Below are 20,241 nucleotides of genomic sequence, written 5' to 3'. Positions count from 1 at the left end.
AGAATCAGGAGGGTCAACCCCACCCTCTTCAAGGCCAAAAGGCTGTTCTACGGTCATTCCTGGGGGGTCGACCAACCCCCGTGCTAGACATTAGGGTCCCTTCCAACTCCCCCACCAGCCTCCCCACGAAGCCGGCCTCACTTCTCTCCCTGCACTGAGAAACCACTAGACTCACTGCAGCTTGTCACATGCTGAGCCATATGGTTTCTTCTGCTCAGTTAAGGCCCCCCGAAGACAGCAGGTTCATTGAGGGACAAGGACGGCGGCCCGGGTTTGACCCCACGGGGTCTGGCACAGCGCGGGAGACACACCCGGCTATCCTGGGTGCCAGGTGATCCATCTGGGCATGAAAACTGGATCGTAAAAAACGTGAGCCTGGAAACGATCCACTGCATTCCCAGGAAGACAGCCCCCAACCCCTCTCCCAGCCCACCCTGCGCCATCCACAGTTTGAATTCTGGCTGGGAACTGGGCTCTCATTCTGCCCATCTGCTCAGCATCTCTTTGGTGGCTTTTTCTCAGTTTCATATTAGCAAGGGAAAAAAGAAAAAAAAAACCTTGAAAACCACAAACAGAAAGAGGTGGGGGAGGGGCAGAGAGGACCCATTGCAGCAGGCATGCCAGATGGGGGCAGGGGTCTGCAGGGGGCTTCTCAGACTGGAGATCAGCTTCTGCTCCACCACTCCCTTCCCAGTGCAGGGAGCAACTAGAGGAGGGCTGTCCCTGGTGTGTGGGGTGGGATGAGAGCATCGCATCAAAAATGGTGTGTGTCTTAGAACTGAACTGACTCTATGGCCATAGGAGGAAGACAGCTATCTTCAGTGGGACCTTGGGGAAGTCATTTCCCACCTCCTGGCCTCCCGCTTACCTGGAAAGGAAATGGATCACCACTGCCGAGATTTTGTGACTCCACACCAGAGGGGTTTCCCTGCCACCCCTGCCCCAAGCCTGCACTGCCAGGGAACCGAGTCAGACCCTCCTCCCCTGTCCAGATGCTGGGAGGGCGGGGGGCTGATGGAACTCCAGGGTCAGTGACCCTCTGGAGTAAGTCCAGCCTCCACCCCGTGGTGTCCCAGACCTCAATGTCTGGGCCCAATCCCATCCTGGAGGGGACATCACAGGTGGGAACCCAGGTCCTCACAGGTGACTTCACGTGGAACTGATGGGGAGGGCGGGGGCTTCAGTCCACATATCAAAGAACACATATATCTGGGCTTAATTTAGAGAAGTGTCTGATGGTAGAGGAGACTCAAGCAAAACCAGAGGCGTGGAAGATAAGTGCCTGCTCCTCCAACCAGGATTCCAGTATCGTCAACACACCATAAACCTCTACCAGATGGACTTCCCTGGTGGCGCAGTGGATAAGAATCCGCCTGCCAATGCAGGAGACACAGGTTTGATGCCTGGGCCAGGAAGATCCCACATGTTGCAGAGCAACTAAGCCCATGCGCCATAACTACTGAGCCTGTGCTCTAGAGCCTCAAGCTGCAACCACTGAGCCGGTGAGCTGCAACTACTGAAGCCCGTGCACCTAGATCCCGTGCTCTGAAACAAAAGAAGTCCCTGCAATGAGAAACCCACTCACGAAGAGTAGCAACAAAGAATAGCCCCCACTCGCTGCCAACTAGAGAAAGTTCACGAAAAGCAACAAACACCCAGTGCAGCACAAAATAAAAATAAATTATTTTTTTTAAAAAACCATCCACCAGAATCAGGGACCACAGAACAGGATGCAGTTGCTGCCCTGAACGCAATGCTGGGACGCGTTGGGCCGGCAACATGACTTGGTAAGTGCTGTCCCAAAATGGCCGCTCCCCTATGCTGAGACTGCGACATAAGTGAGCGTTGTAGTTTTGAGTAGCCGCCAGACCACTAACCCAGATCTGCCCATCCCTCCCACCACGTCTCCAGCCTCCTCCGCACCAGCCTTCAACCTGGGGAGGCCACCCCAGGAATCTCTCATCTGCCGGCTCCATTCTCTCCCTGGAGAGTTCACCCACCCGTCCACCCCCAGCTTCCATTCCCATGTCGACAAAAATAACTCCGCGTTTTTACCTCCAGTCACACCCTTCTTCTGAGCCTGGCCCCCAAATACCCAGCTGCTCACTGACACCCCCATTGGTGTCTCAGGCTTGTCTAACTCAGCACGTGGAACTTAAGCCCTCATTCTCTCTCCAGGGGCACTCCCTCTCAGAGAATGGCTGTAACGTTTGTCCAGTTGCTCCAAACCTGGGGCCATCCTTGCCCCCTACCTCACCCCAAATGCTCACATCTCACCACATAGGAAATGTATGATCTGGCCACTTCCAAACAACCTCACGGGCCCCTCGGAGTCAGGCCACCACCTCTCCACTGGATTCCTGCAGTGGCCTCCCAAGTCACCCCACTTCCACTCTGCTCCCTCCCACATAAGCCAAGATGACTCTTCAAAAGTCATCTCACTCCTCGGACTAAAATCTTCAATGACTTCAGTGCCTCTAGTTAGGATAAAGCCCCAATTTTTTTTTCTTTATTTAAAATATTTATTTATTTATTTGGCTGCTGCAAGTCTTAGTTGTGACGTATGGGATCTAGGAACTGCCTGCCAATGCAGGAGATGTAAGAGATGAGGGTTCGATCCCTGGGTCGGGAAGATCCCCTGGAGGAGGACCTGGGAACCCAGTCCAGGATCCTTGCCTGGAGAATCCCCGTGGACAGAGGAGCCAGGCAGGCAGGCTACAGTCCTGGGGTCTCAAGGAGTCAGACATGACTGAGCGGCTAAGCCCAGCACAGCATGTGAGCACAGAGATGAGCATCCCACACCCAACTCTGCAGAGCAACGGGCTGAAACTGAGAACGGCAGCAAGTTTCAGTATTGCCCCGTGCAAACAAGCCACCCCGACACCTTGTTCAGATGCCAGCACTGTGACCAGGCTGATGCAGATGGTCTGGATTTCAATGCCCCTGGGCACCCCCACCAGGAGGAGGGCAGAGCTGTCCTAGGTGGGCCCTGCACAGTGCCCCCCACTCCTGAATTCCTAATTCAACCGGGACGCAGGCTCTGACTGCCATTCCAGGATATTGCCCCCACGGTGCATACCACACAGCTCTGTGCATGGTGGGCATTCAAAGTGGGATGGTAATGGGAAGATGGCTTTTACCTACTTCCTTTGAAGGTATCACTTTGCAACAGATTGGGTCAGGGAAGAGGGGGTACAACAGGGACTCACAGGAAAGAGATTCATAATTATTTCCCTGTGAGTCACCTGGTAGCAGAGCCTCAGGAGAGAGGGGGGCTGGCCTAGATGTCCCCTCAGCTGACTCAGGAGGCAGGTGACTTCTTCAGAGCTGGTCGTCACCTGGCAAAGGGTGAGGGAAGGAGGGAGGCGCGTTGCTGCCTAGACGGCAATACCGGCTGAACCAAAGTCCCCCCTGAGGGCCAGCCCAGGCACATGTGGTCACCTGGCCGGAAGACTGGATGACAGGAAGTGGGGAGCTCAGTGTGGGAGGATGAGGCCCCTCGGGGTCCTGGGACGCAATTTCCCACAAAAGAGACTTGTGAATGAAGTGCTAACAGGAGAATTATGGGTTCCCCAGAACCTCCAGGGCAACCCTCCCATAGAGACTGGGGTGACAGAGGCACCTAGGAGGGCCAGTCAGAGGCAGGCTGACCGGCATACAAGAGTCATCCAAACCCCAGGGGGGTCCCAGCTCACAGGACCCCTCCTTCCCCACCCCCAGGCAGCCCTTCTGAGCAGGTGGTCCCATGAGGCACCCGGCCACATTCTGAGTGTCCCCACCTAAGTGCCCCGCCTGGGCCCCTCGCTCTAGAATCTACAGCTCCACAAGGCCTCTCGCTAATCACCAGGCATCCTGCCCACCGCAGTCAACCCCAGTCTATTTCCTCACCGCCCCCTGACACCCCTGTATCTCAGTCACACCTTCCTCCCGCACTGGTTATCTCAAGTGGACACTGCACCCAGAGGTGCGGGGAGGCTCCATGGCCCCCACGGAGGGGACAGAAGCAGCTGGGCCTGGGGCCAAAGCAAGAGGGCTCCCCCGCCTCCGGCCCCTGCAACGCCCCCTCCCCACTTACCAGCCCGAAGCCTCTTACCTTCATGGTGGGAGGCGCCGTGAGAGGAGGGGACAGCGGCCGGTCTGGGAGGGTCACATCCGAGCTGTTGGCCAGCTCCTGCTTCCTGTGAGGAGACCACAGAACACAGAAGAGGTCAGAAGTGAGCAGGGGCCTGTCTGCACCTCCTCCCTCTCCTCTATCAGCAGCTGGGCTTAAGGACACAGGCTGACATGTGCAGAAAATAGAGTCAGTGCACTTCTTGGCTAGGATGCACTAAAATCTAAGGCAGGGCTTACTCCCAGAGTGACCCCTGCACCCGCAGCATCAGTGTCACTTGTTAGAAAGACACATTCTCAGATGCACACCAGACTCTCCCGTGGCGGGGCCCAGGAATCTGTGTTTTAACAAGCTCTCCAGGTGACTGTGATGCTGAGGTCTGAGAACGGTGAGGCTAAAGAGACATGGGACTGGGAAGGAAAAAAAGAAGAGGGGGGTAAACGTTTTCAACTCATCCTCCCTGGGGGCCCCACTGTCCCTAAACACACACACACACACCCCCTGGTCAGACAGCTGACTTTGAAAAGACAGGGCTGCCCACTGTGTAAGCTGCAGGTAAGACTTATTTTAGTCCATGTGGGCTAGGACCATGGAGAGGCAGCTAAACAGAGTTGTGTCTCCATGACAACACAATCGCGACAAGTCCGCTGCTCTCACACGCTCCCCACTTTCCATCTGGCCCTTGCTGGTGACCAGGGAGTGCTGGTTGACAGTCCAATCAGCAGGGAGAGTGTGTGCCGTGGATAAGCCTTCAGAGCGACAGTTACGCAACAGGGCCAGCTGGGCAGAACCGGGGGACTCCCCAGACGAGGGGCTCTGCTGTCCAGGACATGCCCTGGCTATCTCCTGGGACGGTAATAACTGCCGAAAAAGACTGGGCTGGGCCACAAAGCCCCCAGTTTTGCAACTGTTTGCTTCTCCAGAGCCCCACCCCAACACAGCCAGGAGTCAGTCCCCAACCTGGCCCCACTGAAATGACCAAAGGACGCCCACTGCCACCTGGAGAAAAGGCTTCTTTATTCCAGTCCATGTCCTGCCAACTGGGGTGACAGCTCCAACCCCGAGTCCCCTTCATGAGAGAAGCCACATTGCCTACAGAGCCCCGCCCTCCATCTGTCCAGAGGAAACCCTGGCCCCAGGGCTCAGACACCAGCTCAGGCTGGCTCCCCTCAGCCAGGCAAGCCCAGCTACCCTGGCACACCACCTGCCCATCCCCGTAGCCCATCCTCCAGGATGCCAGGTAAGCAGGCTGAGTGAACAGCTGGCTTCGCAGAGGATCCTTGTGACCCCGTTAACCTCATCCCTGCCAACCCCCCTTTCTGCTCCTCCATCTGCCTTCCTTCCTCCTTTCTTCCTGGACCTGGGGCTCATGCTGATAATTGGAGAGCGGGGTCCCCTCCCTCCTGATCCAGACTGTAACTAGGGCAAGAACCAAAGGGCCAACATTCAACACCTGTGTCTGTGCACACACACGCTCACACACAGTGGGACGGACACAGCTCCTCCTGCTGCTCAGAGCCACCAGCCTCCCCTTCCCTTTAAGGCCTTGGGTGTGACCATTGTGGACAGTGCCCTCCTGCTCTGGCCCGCGCCTGCCTGTGGATCCAACAGAGCTGGGTTGGGAACCAGCTCACTTCCTCCAGCCACTCTACCCTGTCCAAGCAGCCCCTGCTCCCCCTCAATGGGCCTGCACCCCGAAAGGGAAAGGGAAGTGGGAAAGGATGCTGAGGGAAGAGGAGCATCACCCTCAGACCCCCTGAGTTGAGGACGGATAGGGCAGCTCCCCCGTGGGACAGGCAGCCTGGAAGGGAAAACCATGCAGAGGAGCGAGGGGAGTCAAGCTGCCACTCAGAGTCTACAGGATTGTGTGAGGCTAGCTGAGGCCCCCTGGCTTTCTCTGCTGGAGATGGTTTGTGGGCAAACTTGACCAACCGCCACCCTGGTTCTCCAGAAACAAACCCAAGAGCAGGGCCGTGCCAGCAGGTTTTTAGTATCAGTGGTCAGGGGACCCTTTATACACAGTCACACTGTCCAGTTCTCTCCACAGGGTGGGAGATGTCTAGTCCCTCAGAACCAGAGCAGATAAGATTATCACCGAGGTCTCTTCAGTCCCAGGCAAAGGGCCCCATACCCAACACTTGGTGGGCTGAGCCCACCTCCCATGTGTTAGGTGCTCAGTCATGTCCAACTCTTCGAGACCCCATGGACTGTAGCCCGCCAGGCTTCTCTGTCCATGGAATTCTCCAGGCAAGGATACTGGAGTGGGTTGTCATTTCCTTCTCCAGGGGATCTTCCCGACCCAGAGATTGAACCCACGTCTCCTGCATTGCAGGTGGATTCTTTACCACCTGAGCCACCAGGGAAGCCTTCCTCTCCCCTGAGCCAGCCTGTTCTCCCTGGACCAGTCTCCAGGGAGTGGTGAGGACTATTAGGTGGGGAGCACAGGGCATCTGCCAGTGTGATTTCCCAAATGATGCCTACAGCTGGAAGCTGCTGGAGCAGGAAGGAGCATCCGTGGCTATCAGCCTCCTGCAAGCTCCAGGGCGCCATCCCAGACTCCAGAGAGGACCCCTGGCTGGGCAGAAGGCATGACCACTGCACTCAAAAAGATCAGAACCCAGAGCACATGGGCACCGATGGCTACAAATTAGAATCTACCCTGCCTTGGTACCTAGATGGCTTGGAGTGGCTCTTATGGGAGGGGACGGGCCACACTGCACCAACCCTACTCTCAACTTCAGCTCTCCCTCTAGGAGCCAAAGTATTTATTTAAGAGCTAACTGTCTGTTATATAGTGAAGTAAGTCAAAAAGAGAAAAACAAATATATATTAACGCAAATATATGGAATCTAGAAAAATGGTACCAATGAATCTATTTACAGGACAAGAATAGAGACACAGAGAACAGACTTGTGGACGCAGTGTGGGAAGGAGAGGGTGAGACGAACTGAGAGAGTAGCATTGAAACATATACATTATCACACGTAAAACAGAGAGCTAGTGGGAAACGGATCTATAACACAGGGAGTTCAACTCGGTGCTCTCTGAAGACCTAGAGGGGCGGGACGCGGTGGGCATAGGAGGGAGGTTCAAGAGGGAGGGGACGTATGCATACTTACAGCTGATTCACGTTGTTGTATGGCAGAAAACAACACAACACTGTAAAGCAATTATCCTCCAAAAAAAGGAAAAAATAGCAAGTGCCAGTGATGGGTTGAACTGTGAACTCAAAGATATTTTGAAGTCTTAACTCACAAGTGAATGTGACTTTGTTTCGAAAGAGGATCTTTGCAGATGTAATGAAGTTAAGATGAGGTCATTAGGATGACTCCTTAATTCAATATGACTAGTGTCCCTAGAAGAGGAGAAGGTGGCCACGTGAGGACAGACACACAGGGGGAGGCCATGTGACAACAGGGATGGAGGCTGAAATGTAGCAGCTGGAACTCCAAGAGTTGCCAAGGACTGCAGACCACCATGAGAAGCTACAGGAGCCAAGGGAGGATTCTTCCCCGGAGGCTTCAGGAGGCGCATGGCCCCACTGACACCTTGATTTCAGATTTCTAACCTCCGAAGCTGAGATGAATGTCATTTTAAACTGCCTGGCCTACCATCACCCTAATTCCAAAACCAGACAAAGATGTCACAAAAAAAGAAAACTACAGGCCAATATCACTGATGAACATAGATGCAAAAATCCTTAACAAAATTCTAGCAAACAGAATCCAACAACATATTAAAAAAATCATACACCACGACCAAGTAGGCTTTATCCCAGGAATGCAAGGATTCTTTAATATTCGCAAATCAATCAATGTAATACACCACATTAACAAATTGAAAGATAAAAACCATATGATTATCTCAATAGATGCAGAGAAAGCCTTTGACAAAATTCAACACCCATTCATGATTAAAACTCTCCAGAAAGCAGGAATAGAAGGAACATACCTCAACATAATAAAAGCTATATATGACAAACCCACAGCAAGTATCACCCTCAATGGTGAAAAATTGAAAGCATTTCCCCTGAAATCAGGAACAAGACAAGGGTGCCCACTCTCACCACCACTATTCAACATAGTGTTGGAAGTTTTGGCCACAGCAATCAGAGCAGAAAAAGAAGTAAAAGGAATCCAGATAGGAAAAGAAGAAGTGAAACTCTCACTGTTTGCAGATGACATGATCCTCTACATAGAAAACCCTAAAGACTCTACCAGAAAATTACTAGAGCTAATCAATGAATATAGTAAAGTTGCAGGATATAAAATTAACACACAGAAATCCCTTGCATTCCTATATACTAACAATGAAAAAACAGAAAGAGAAATTAAGGAAACAATACCATTCACCATTGCAACAAAAAGAATAAAATACTTAGGAGTATATCTACCTAAAGAAACAAAAGACCTATACATAGAAAACTATAAAACACTGATGAAAGAAATCAAAGAGGACACAAACAGATGGAGAAACATACCATGCTCATGGATTGGAAGAATCAATATTGTCAAAATGGCTATTCTACCCAAAGCAATCTATAGATTCAATGCAATCCCTATCAAGCTACCAACGGTATTTTTCACAGAACTAGAACAAATAATTTCACAATTTGTATGGAAATACAAAAAACCTCGAATAGCCAAAGTAATCTTGAGAAAGAAGAATGGAACTGGAGGAATCAACCTGCCTGACTTCAGACTATACTACAAAGCCACAGTCATCAAGACAGTATGGTACTGGCACAAAGACAGAAATATAGATCAATGGAACAGAACAGACAGCCCAGAGATAAATCCACGAACTTATGGACACCTTATCTTTGACAAAGGAGGCAAGGATACACAACGGAAAAAAGACAACCTCTTTAACAAGTGGTGCTGGGAAAACTGGTCAACCACTTGTAAAAGAATGAAACTAGAACACTTTCTAACACCATACACAAAAATAAACTCAAAATGGATTAAAGATCTAAATGTAAGACCAGAAACTATAAAACTCCTAGAGGAGAACATAGGCAAAACACTCTCCGACATAAATCACAGCAAGATCCTCTATGACCCACCTCCTAGAATATTGGAAATAAAAGCAAAACTAAACAAATGGGACCTAATGAAACTTAAAAGCTTTTGCACAACAAAGGAAACTATAAGTAAGGTGAAAAGACAGCCCTCAGATTGGGAGAAAATAATAGCAAATGAAGAAACAGACAAAGGATTAATCTCAAAAATATACAAGCAACTCCTGAAGCTCAATTCCAGAAAAATAAATGACTCAATCAAAAAATAGGCCAAAGAACTAAACAGACATTTCTCCAAAGAAGACATACAGATGGCTAACAAACACATGAAAAGATGCTCAACATCACTCATTATCAGAGAAATGCAAATCAAAACCACAATGAGGTACCATTACACGCCAGTCAGGATGGCTGCTATCCAAAAGTCTACAAGCAATAAATGCTGGAGAGGGTGTGGAGAAAAGGGAACCCTCTTACACTGTTGGTGGGAATGCAAACTAGTACAGCCACTATGGAGAACAGTGTGGAGATTTCTTAAAAAACTGGAAATAGAACTGCCATATGACCCAGCAATACCACTCCTGGGCATACACACTGAGGAAACCAGATCTGAAAGAGACATGTGCACCCTAATGTTCATCGCAGCACTGTTTATAATAGCCAGGACATGGAAGCAACCTAGATGCCCATCAGCAGATGAATGGATAAGGAAGCTGTGGTACATATACACCATGGAATATTACTCAGCCGTTAAAAAGAATTCATTTGAACCAGTTCTAATGAGATGGATGAAACTGGAGCCCCTTATACAGAGTGAAGTAAGCCAGAAAGATAAAGAACATTACAGCATACTAACACATATATATGGAATTTAGAAAGATGGTAACGACAGCCCTATATGCAAAACAGAAAAAGAGACACAGAAGTACAGAACAGACTTTTGAACTCTGTGGGAGAAGGTGAGGGTGGGATGTTGCGAAAGAACAGCATGTATATTATCTATGGTGAAACAGGTCACCAGCCCAGGTGGGATGCATGAGACAAGTGCTCAAGCCTGGTGCACTGGGAAGACCCAGAGGAATCGGGTGGAGAGGGAGGTGGGAGGGGGGATCGGGATGGGGAATACGTGTAAATCTATTGCTGATTCATGTCAATGTATGACAAAACCCACTGGAAAAAAATAAATAAATAAATAAAGGAGATGAGAATTGTGGAGAAAAAAAAATAAAATAAAATAAACTGCCTGGCCTGTATACTCGGTTAGAGCAAGCCTCAGAAACAAATACACTGCCCAAGTGCCACCTTCCAGCCTTGGCTTTGTAACCAGAGGACCAAAAACAAAAAGGGTGAAATCCCTGCTTCAGCCTCACTCCCCTTGCTACGGTCAGTTGCCCCAGCCTTCCCCTCCGACGACATCTGTGTGTGAGCCACCCTCCCAAGGACAGCCAGGCCCAGCCTCACCACCAGCTGGTGCTGAGATAAGGCAGAGTGAGAACACGGTGCTCAGTGCAGTTCCAGCCCTTTCTCAGGCCAACGTATCACACAGACCAGGTGGTGAGAGTGACATGATTGTATCAAGCGATCACCTTGAATCTGCTCTAATGTCCTATAAGCCAAAGGTAAACTATTAGCAGAAGTGGTGTCCTCACTATTATTTGTAATGACTTTCTTGTAACCCACAGTGATCTTGACACGTGTCATGGCAGTGAGGTTGCAAACTGCCTCTCCAGCCAAGCCAGCTCACAGGCAGCCCTAAGGGGGTGGGGTCCCAGACCCACAAAGGGACCCACAAGAGGCGGGGTTGGTGATGGAGGCAGAGGAGGGAAGGAGGGACATTTCATGCACAGCTAAGAGAGAAGGGTGGTGACAGCAGGTGTGAACGGGAGAGTCAGGAGAACCCCTGGGGGTCCTGGAGATGTTGCCCACTTAGCACACCTGCCCAGAGCTGCCTGGTCCTCTACTTCGGGATTCTGTTCCCAGCTGAGAAGGCCCAGGGAGACCCAGGGCCAGGGGGAGGGGGGCCCTAGCTGGCTTTGTGCTATCCTTTGTTGCTCAGTCGTGTCTGACTCTTTGCAATTCCATGGACTGTAGCCCACCAGGCTCCTCTGTCCAAGGGCTTCTCCAGGCAAGAATACTGGAGTGGGTTGCTATGCCCTCCTCCAGGGGATCTTCCCAACCCAGGGATCGAACCCAGATCTCCTGCATGGCAGGGGGATTCCCTCCTTACCAGGGAGGCCCTAGCTGGCTTCAGTCAAATGTAAGTCTCAGGAGGAAATAATCAAAGATCCAGGAGAGGAAAAGGAGAAACCACAGGGATGATTCACCCAGATAGGGCTGGTCATGGGGAACTGGGCAGAAACCCCCAGGCCAAGGTCCCCCAGGTCCTCACCTCTAGCCTCCAATGACCCTGCCCCAGACCATCTGAAGTCATTGTAGTTCATCTCTCCCACATTTCTATGAAAGGTGATCTACACTAAGAATCAAGAGATTCCTGGGTTCAAGTTTGTCTCTACCTGCTACCCCACTGTGTGACCTTGGTTAAGTTACCTCATCTCTCTGTGTCCCACTTCCTTCCTCTGCAAAGATGGGGTGATAATGTTCTGAGGCATTAAACACAGGTGCGTGTGCATGCTAAGTCACTTTAGTCGTGTCTGACTCTATGCGACCCTGTAGACTGTAGCCCGCCAGGCTCCTCTGTCCATGGGATTCTCCAGGCAAGAATACTGGAGTGGGTTGCCATAATGGCTGTAAAATAAGATAGGAGGTCCTATACAAATGGAGACCATTATTACTATAATTCATACAATGGTGATCAGGTTTCCAAGTGAAAAGAGAGAAGCAAGGGTCCAGGGCTGTTTACACAACTTTGAAAACATCTCTGGCATCTCAAATAAGCACCAGTTCTAGCCCCAGGGATCTACCGCCAGGGTCATAACCATTGGTTAATAATCAACAACAGGAAGAAAAAAAAAAAAAAACCCTGTAATGGCAAGGTAGCTCTGAGGCCAGGTTTAAGCCCTCCCCCTGGCACAGAGCTTCTCCCAAACCAACGTACTCCCTTGTCGGCATGGACCAGTACACCAGCTCCACAGCCCCCCTCCCAGGTTCCATCCTGGTTTCTCTTGCTTTCCAAGTAGCCAACCTAGAGAGATGCAAACAGCTGGCTGCTATGCGGAGCTTCCCAGGAAAACCAAACCAAAGGGAATGACACACTTTATCACAAAATAAATGAAAATAACTCAAGCATCCGTCCACCAAAGAATGAACAACCGAAACACGGTCCTTCCGCACAGTGGAATATTACTCACCCATGAAAAGGAACGGAGCACTGATACATGCTGTGACATGAACGAACCTCAAAAACACGCTAAATGATGAAAGCCAGAGACAAAAGGCTACACGTTACGTGATTCCATTTCTAGGAAACATCCACAACAATCCAGAGACAAATGTAAGACAAAACAGGCAAATCCAGAGAAAGCAGATGAGTAGTTGCAAGGGTCAGGGGCACAACGAGAAGGAATGGGGAGGCTCTGCTCTTGGGAACAAGGTTTCTTTTTTGAGGTGATAAAAATGTCCAGGAACTACGCAGTGGGGATGGTTGCACAGCTTTGTGAAAATACTAAAAATCTGGAGAAGGAAATGGCAACCCACTCCAGTGTTCTTGCCTGGAGAATCCCAAGGACGGCGGAGCCTGGTGGGCTGCCATCTATGGGGTCACACAGAGTCGGACACGACTGAAGTGATTTAGCAGCAGCAGCACAGGCAGCAGGAGTGTTAAAGAAACCCCCAGCCACGCAGGAGACAGGAACGGCAACCCACTCCAGTGTTCTTGTCTGGGGAATCCCATAGACAGAGGGGCCTGGTGGGCTACAATCCACAGGGTCGCTAAGGATCAGACACGACGGAGCACACAGGCACAGGTACAGTTCTTTTGGCGGGAACACTATTTGACCTACTACAATGAGTAACAAGGAGTAGCCTTGGGAAGGTGAGGGGTGGTCAGGAATGGGAGAGAGAGAAACTTTTCTCTGTATACAGTTCTGAGCTACTCACATTAAAAAAAATTTTTTTTCTTGTAAAAAAAAAGAAAATACTAACAATCACTGAATCTCACACTTTAAAAGGATGAATTTCATGGTATGTAAATTATATCTCAGCTTTTTAGAAAGAAATAAGAATGAAGAGGCTGAATGGGCTCCATTTCTGTCACTCCTCCTGCTTAATTTTCTTCTCTGGCTGCCTTTAGATGTCCCGGGGGCCCCAGGTGGTGTGCAGATTCCAGCTTTCTGGCCATGCTAAAGACGCTGAGTATGGTTTCCTGACCAATCTCACCTACTGAAAGCAATGTCTTTCTTCCCATGCCCAGCATTCTTCAGTACTGATTCTTGCAACATAGTACTTAAGACCTTAGGAGAGAGTTTTAAAGTTCCAACTTTTCACACTTCCATGTCCTGTATAACCGACTAGACCATAAACAATAGGAAATAACACAAATTTTTTCAAAAACTTCCGGAGAAATCATCGTAAGAAGATGACACAATGGGAAGAAAAGGGAATTAGAAGCCAGGGCTGACTCCTGCCAGCTCTAACCCTGACAAGCTAGAAACCTCAGTCTTGGTATCTCTGTTTTCCTCCCTACAGAACAAGTAGGCTAACTCCACCTCCTGTTCCCTCCACAGGACTCAGAAAATTGCACTCAACTCCTCAATATGACTAGAGTCTCAGTCTTTCGTACTGGCAGAGAACTGTGTGGTCACTGGACAAGCCGGGCCGGGGGGGGGAGGGACGAACAGAGACCAGGCTGGGTGTGGGCTGGGGGTCCCTGCCCAGAGGAATCCACTTTGCTGTCTAGAGACCCAAGGTCAGCGGCACAATCATGTAGCCCTCGTTCCAGCGACCAGCAGTGCTGGGAAGTCCCCGTGGCTGGGAAACATGTCTGAGAACGTCTGTCCATCATGGCAGGATAGCCTGGCAGATACTGGAGTAGAGGGTCAGGCTCCAGCCTCAGGGAGGCAGGCAGGCAGTGTTCACAGTGGACCTAAATGGGGGGCGTTCTGGACCAACAGACCTGGATTTGAATTCCAGCGCCACCCCTGGCAAGCTGCATGGGTTTGACCAGGTTACTCCACCTGACCCCACCTCAGCTTCCTCATCTGTAAGTGGTATAATATTTGCCCCCTTGGATGGTTTGAATAAGCCCTGGAAAGCACTTAGCTCAGTGCCTGGTACATGGCAAAAGTGTAGTACCTGGCCACCAAAGTCGTTGCCAAGGCTGCCCTCAGTTGAGCCAGAGGGAATGGCCTTGGGGGCGGTGGCGGGGGCACCAAGGCAGAAAGTCAATCAGAGTGCAGAGAGGGGGCAGGAGGGCCTGCTTTAAACCTGGGGGAACCTGGAGGCGAGTCCAGCCACTGGGTGTGGGCCTCCAGGTCCTGGGTTTGTGCACATGGCTTGATTCCAAGGCCCCGGGGCGCAGGCGTGGAGGTAAGGACGTTACTGTTTGCACTGTGCTGAGGCTGATGATGTAGAGGGGGAGAAGGACGCCAGCCCAGCAGAACAGGCCGGGGGCAGAGGGAGGCAAGCAGGTACAGGATTCAGGAAAGAGAGGCTCCAACTGGCGGAGAGGTTGAGTCCCCATCCCCCTCTGAGAGCCCCTTGGGAAAGAGCAGATGTTGCTCACCTGTGAGCACCTGGCAGGCTGGCTTGGGTGACACATCCCATCCCTGGGCATACTCTGAGAAGAGCGAGGAAAGTCAAGCACACTTCTGGACCTTTGAAGATGTAAAACTTCTCCAGGGAGCACAACACTCACTTCATCCCACTGTGCCCATCCAACCGCAGGGTTCATGCAGAGACCAGCAGCCCAGGGAGAAACTAAGAGAAGCTACCCTACCACTTAATCACGCTGCCAAGGACACTGAGGCCCAAAGAGGCAGAAGGAGATGCCCAAGCCCCATGGCGAGCCTCTCTCTTCTTCTGGGAAGAGGCACAGCTCCCCAGTCCCCTTAGCACAAGTGTGGGAGGTGAGCAGCTCACGGCATCTCAGGAAGAACTCGAGGAACCAAACATGGCTGGTTCCTGGACAAACATTGTTAAGGACGAATGCCAGGGCCCCGTGTGAGGGGAGGGACTGAGCAGGGGCCCCGGAGATGCTGGGGTGCAGGAGGTGTGCCCGGTGTGACTCAACCGCAGGCCCACCACGTGCGACCAGGGAAGGCCCAGGTGATGCTCCCTGAGTGCAGCTGCAGGGAACATGCTGGCTTCTCTCTGGGTGTGTAGGGAGAGGATGGCATTGCCCTTCCCAGGTGGCCCCTGAATCCCCGCATTGAGCCAGGGGTAGGAGAAAGGGCAGGCACCAAGACGAGCACACGATAGGGCAAACCTGCCGTGAGGATCGGCCGTGGCTGCCGGCCTGGGGGGGTAACACAGCCTCCCTCCACCCCGGCATGACAGCTCAGCGCTGATGGACCAACCCGCCCACAGGGGCAAACCTCCGCACCCCTGGGAAAACACGCCTTTACTGAACAGACAAGCTTTAGAACCGACTGGTGCCGTCGGGTTCACACATGAGTAAGCGGAGACTCAGAGGGGTTCTGTGTGGGCCTGAGGCTCACGGAGCCAGAAAATTGGAGAGTTGGGCCTCCACCCCAAGATCTCTGACTCCAGTTCCATGGCTCCTCCCGGTCACAAAGGGAAAGCCAGCTCTGCCCAGCCCAAGAGCTATAATCTGAAAGGAGAACACGGGCCAGAACCTTCCATGGCCTTTAAGCTTGAGCTCCTGCAAACCAAAGGTGGGTTGTGTGTCAGCGCGGGTGGTGATGTCAGGATTATTTACAAGCATCTGAGAAGACAATATGAGCGGGAGAAGTGAAAATGCAGAAGCCATCCTGAAGGCCCAGTGCGCCCACGTGAAAGACCCTTCTGCCAAATGTGCGCTGTGGGTTACAGGTTAAAACAGATACAGAATCAAGGGCAGTGGGAACACTGGGAAGAGGGGGCCAGGTCTCCTTGGGAGATCAGCTAAGGTAACCGAGGAGGTGACAGCCGAGACAGACCTGGAGGGAAGGGCCAGCATCTGCCTGGGAGAGAAAGAGGAAGGAGAAAGGCGCTGCACAGAGGCACATAGGAGGGGAAGCCAGGAGACTATGGAGCCTCAGAAGAAACACACACCTGCACCTAGCAGGCCCCCAGAAAGAAAGAGTGAAAACTAGCACGCAGTCCTCGGGGCCTATCACGTACAGGGTACTGTTGAAAATGACCCACATATCCTTTCACATTTCATACTAACAAAACCCTCTGCAGCAAATATCATTAACCCCACTTCACAGATGGAGAAACTGAGACTCTGAGAGGTTACTACTCGCCCAGGGTCCCAGAGCAGGGAAACAGCAAAGCTTAGACTCACGCAGTCTGGCTCCACAGCCCAGGATGTTTACCACGGTGCCAACCGGACTGCCTGCAAAAGCAGCAGCCCATTCATGAACAGCATTCTCATTACACTTGCCCAGAGTGGGGGGCACGCCTCCCTGCGGGCACCCAAGGGGATCTGGGGCACTCTTTATTGCAGCTGTCACTTACCGATCTTTCACACTGACCTTCTACTTGTGGCAGGCCACCCTGATCTTCCTCTTATGGTAGTGACATAACGTTGCCTTCTAAAACGAGCTCATTCAAGACGTTAAAACTGAGCCAGTTCAAGGCAACTAGTAAGTAACAGGTACAGGTGTCATACTGACATGACAGAAGCAGTGAAGGTGGTTTGGGAAAGAGGCACTGAGCAATCTGAACTGTCTCCTGGGCAGGGGGGAGCGTGCACGTGGAAGGCAGGCGGCTGCCCTGCAGGGCTTTGCTGGAGGGCTCCAGGCAGCAAGGGAGGGCGCAGCGACCGGAAGGGGAGGGGCGCAGGGAGGACGAGAGTGGGAGGGGCTCCACTCCGCTTATGGTCACAAAAAAGAATCGAAAGGGTCATATCCACCAGGATTTCAGAAGCAAAACGAAGGGCACCTGGTGCCTGAGAAAAGAAGGAAGAGACCGCCGAGAAAGTGCAAAGACGTGGGCTGCAGAAAACTAAATGAGTGATGCTTCACGACACAGACAGAGGAGGAGAGCTGGGTTTGCAGAGGGGCAAGATAAAGCATCCATTCTGTAGCTCAGGAGCCCCTGGGAGCCCCAGGTTGGATCAGAAAAGAAGTGCAGCCTAAACAGAGAGACAGGTGTAAGGGAACAGAGGCGGAGGCCATGGGAGGAGAGGAGGCGCCCAGGGAGGACAAGGAGGGCTGAAAAGGCAAAAAGGAACAGAAGCCCTCAGCAGGACAGAAAACGAGAGGTGAGAGGGAGGACCATGCCCAGATGGAATCTGAAAGCCAAGGGAAGGGCAAGTGCCGAGGAGGCGATGGCGGGCAAGTCACCCCGTCGTCCAAGAGGCTCTGTTTCCAAAGCGCTGAGGAGATAACCTACCGCCGTGTCATCCCGCCCCTAACGCACTGCATCACTTGAAAACTGCTGAGTGAGCAGCTGCCCTCACGTGGTCAGCGGTTCTGCTTGGCGCTGCCTGGCCTCAATTGAGGGAGCTACATCATGGTCACAGCAAAGGCAGCCAGCTCACAAGGTCATGGCCCCAGACAGCTTCAGAATCAAAATCATAAAGCCATGGAGGCACAAAGGCACAGAATACCAGCATTTCCCAACCAGTGAGTATTTCTTGACCCAGATGGCAAGTTCGTGGGTGCTTATTTCATGACTCAGTTTGGACACAGGACAGTATCACGGTAAAAAAATAATTTTTAAGCAGTTCTTAACTTTTGATTTTGTATTGGGTATAGCTGATAACAATGTTGTGATAGTTTCAGGTGAATAGCGAAGGGACTCAGCCATACACATACATGTATCCATTCTCCCCCGAACTCCCTTCCCATCCAGGTTGCCACATAACATTGAGTAGAGTTCCATGTATTATACAAGAGGTCCTTGTTGGTTACCATTTTAAATACAGCAGAGTGTACATGTCCATCCCAACCCCCCTAACTATCCCTTCCCCCTCATCCTTTCCCCTGGTAACTATAAGTTCATTCTCGAAGTCTGTTGAATCTCTTCCTGTTTAATAAATTCATTTGTATCATGTCTTTTTAGATTCCACATATATGGGTTATCACATGATATTTCTCCTTCCTGAGACAGATATACTCTTAAGCCTGCTAAGACTTTATGATGAACATATCAGACTGATCACATGCATTTATTTTGCTTCTTCTGGAAGCCCCTTAAAAAGTGTGAAATGACAAAAGCAAATGCAACAGAAGAGGAAAATTCAGCCCAGAAGAGATCACAAGTGCCTGGAAGAAGGATGGGGGATGGATGACCTGGGCTAATGTCTGATACTTGAAACCCAAAGTCTTTGGACCCCCTCCCCCAACCTTTCACTTCCTCACCAACCACATGACCTCACCAACAGCCACCACCATGAGAAACTGAACCATCCCTGAGAAAAGACAACACCTGAGTTCCCCCAATGGAAAGGGCAGCTTGCTACCCAGCTATCACCCTGCATGGAGGCCCCCAGGTGGCACACCAGCCCAAATACACGGGGCTTCTAACCCACTTTCAGTACCTCACTCTGATACCGAGGTACAGCTAGGGATGGCTAGACTTTTGAGGAAGTCCCCCAACACAAGCAAGAGACATCCAAATAAACAAGTGGAACCTGAAAGAAACAGACATGGCAAGGAACCAATGGAAACTTCCAAATACACTATAAAGTAGTAGTCTCAGATATCAGACAAGAGTTCATATGCACAACACAAGGAAAGAATGCTATAAAGATGGAAAGACCAGAAAAGAAAGAGATCTTAGAAGAGAGAAATATGATTGGAAGGCTAAGTTGAGGAAGTCTTTCCAAAAGTAGGACAAAAAGATAAAAATATAGAAAATAAAAGAGAAAACGTAAAACCATCAGAGGATCTGATACCTGCCCAAAAGAGTTTCCAGGAAGAGGAAAATAGAAGAGCAGAGTTGTGGCAGCTAGTCTCCAAAGGTGGCCTCCTGATGAGTGTATCTCTTGGTATTAATGCACTTGGACCCTCCCCACTGCCGCCTTGAATCTGGTCTGGCCCTGTGACTCAGTTTTGACTGACAGAATGAGAAAGAAGTAATATTACTTAACTTCCAAGGCTGAGTCATAGGAACCCTTGAAGGTTCCATCGCAATCTCTAGGAACATCTGCTCTAGGGAAAGCAAGGCAGCATGTAAGAAGCCCGACCATCCTGAGATTGCCAAGCTATGGTTAACAGATGGAGAGGTTGCATGGAGAGACACCCAGCCCACTCTCAGATGTCCCAGACATCTCAGTCCATACAAGTGAAGAAACCATCTTGGACATTTCAGCCCCAGCAGATGCCATGAAAAGTATCAAGGAATCAAACCAGAACCAAGGTTCAAGACATATGGCCCCAGCTGAGCATCCCAACCACCTCCATCCATCTGAGCCACCCACAATGAGGTATCAAACACTGTGGAGCAGAGATAAGCCATCCGTCACCAATGTGCCCTACCTGAAAGCCTAACCCATAGAATTTGAGCATAACAAAATGGTTGTTGCTTAGAGAACAAACATATGGTTTGTTCCCCACCATATGGGGGAAAGGGATAGTTAGGGAGTTTAGGATGGACATGTACACACTGCTATATTTTAAATGGATAGCCAACAAGAACCTACTGCAGAGCACTGGAACTCTGCTCAATGTCATGTGGCAGCCTGGAGGAGAACGGATATGTGTAGATGTTTGGCTGAGTCCCCTTGCTATCCACTGAAACTATCACCACATTGTTAATCAGTCATACTCCAACACAAAATTAAAAGTCTAAAAAAATAAAAGATAAATACATTTTTTAAATGGTTACTGTTCCACCTTAAAAGGAGAAATTTATCAGAGAATCAGTACAAGCACACGTCCCAGAACTGAAGGAAGGACTTGAATCTCTGGGTCCACTAAACAGCCAGCACAGCAAGTGATAAAGGATCCACCCCATACATTGTCAGGATATTCCAGAATGCCTGGGTAAATGAAAACTCCTCAACAACTCTAGAAAGAAAATGTACAAACACACCATATAC

General features: G+C 50.6%; 1 protein-coding gene across 8 annotated transcripts in view; it reads right to left on the bottom strand.

Moving 5' to 3' along the window:
* Positions 1–20,241, bottom strand: part of RAP1GAP2 (RAP1 GTPase activating protein 2) — a 216,333-nt gene that overhangs the window by 101,048 nt on the left and 95,044 nt on the right. For all 8 annotated transcript variants that reach the window (XR_006341203.1, XM_043903404.1, XM_043903405.1 and 5 more), the window contains one exon: positions 4,094–4,178. Coding sequence is in view for 7 of the 8 variants with exons in the window: in XM_043903404.1 (XP_043759339.1) it covers positions 4,094–4,178 (85 nt within the window). In the remaining variant the exon portion in view is untranslated. The remainder of the gene's footprint in view (positions 1–4,093; positions 4,179–20,241) is intronic.

The sequence above is a fragment of the Cervus elaphus genome, chromosome 5 (assembly GCF_910594005.1).
Source record: "Cervus elaphus chromosome 5, mCerEla1.1, whole genome shotgun sequence".
NCBI classification, from domain to species: domain Eukaryota; kingdom Metazoa; phylum Chordata; class Mammalia; order Artiodactyla; family Cervidae; genus Cervus; species Cervus elaphus.
The sequence above is the reverse complement of the archived record's forward strand: the minus strand, read 5'-3'. Positions and strand labels throughout refer to the sequence as shown.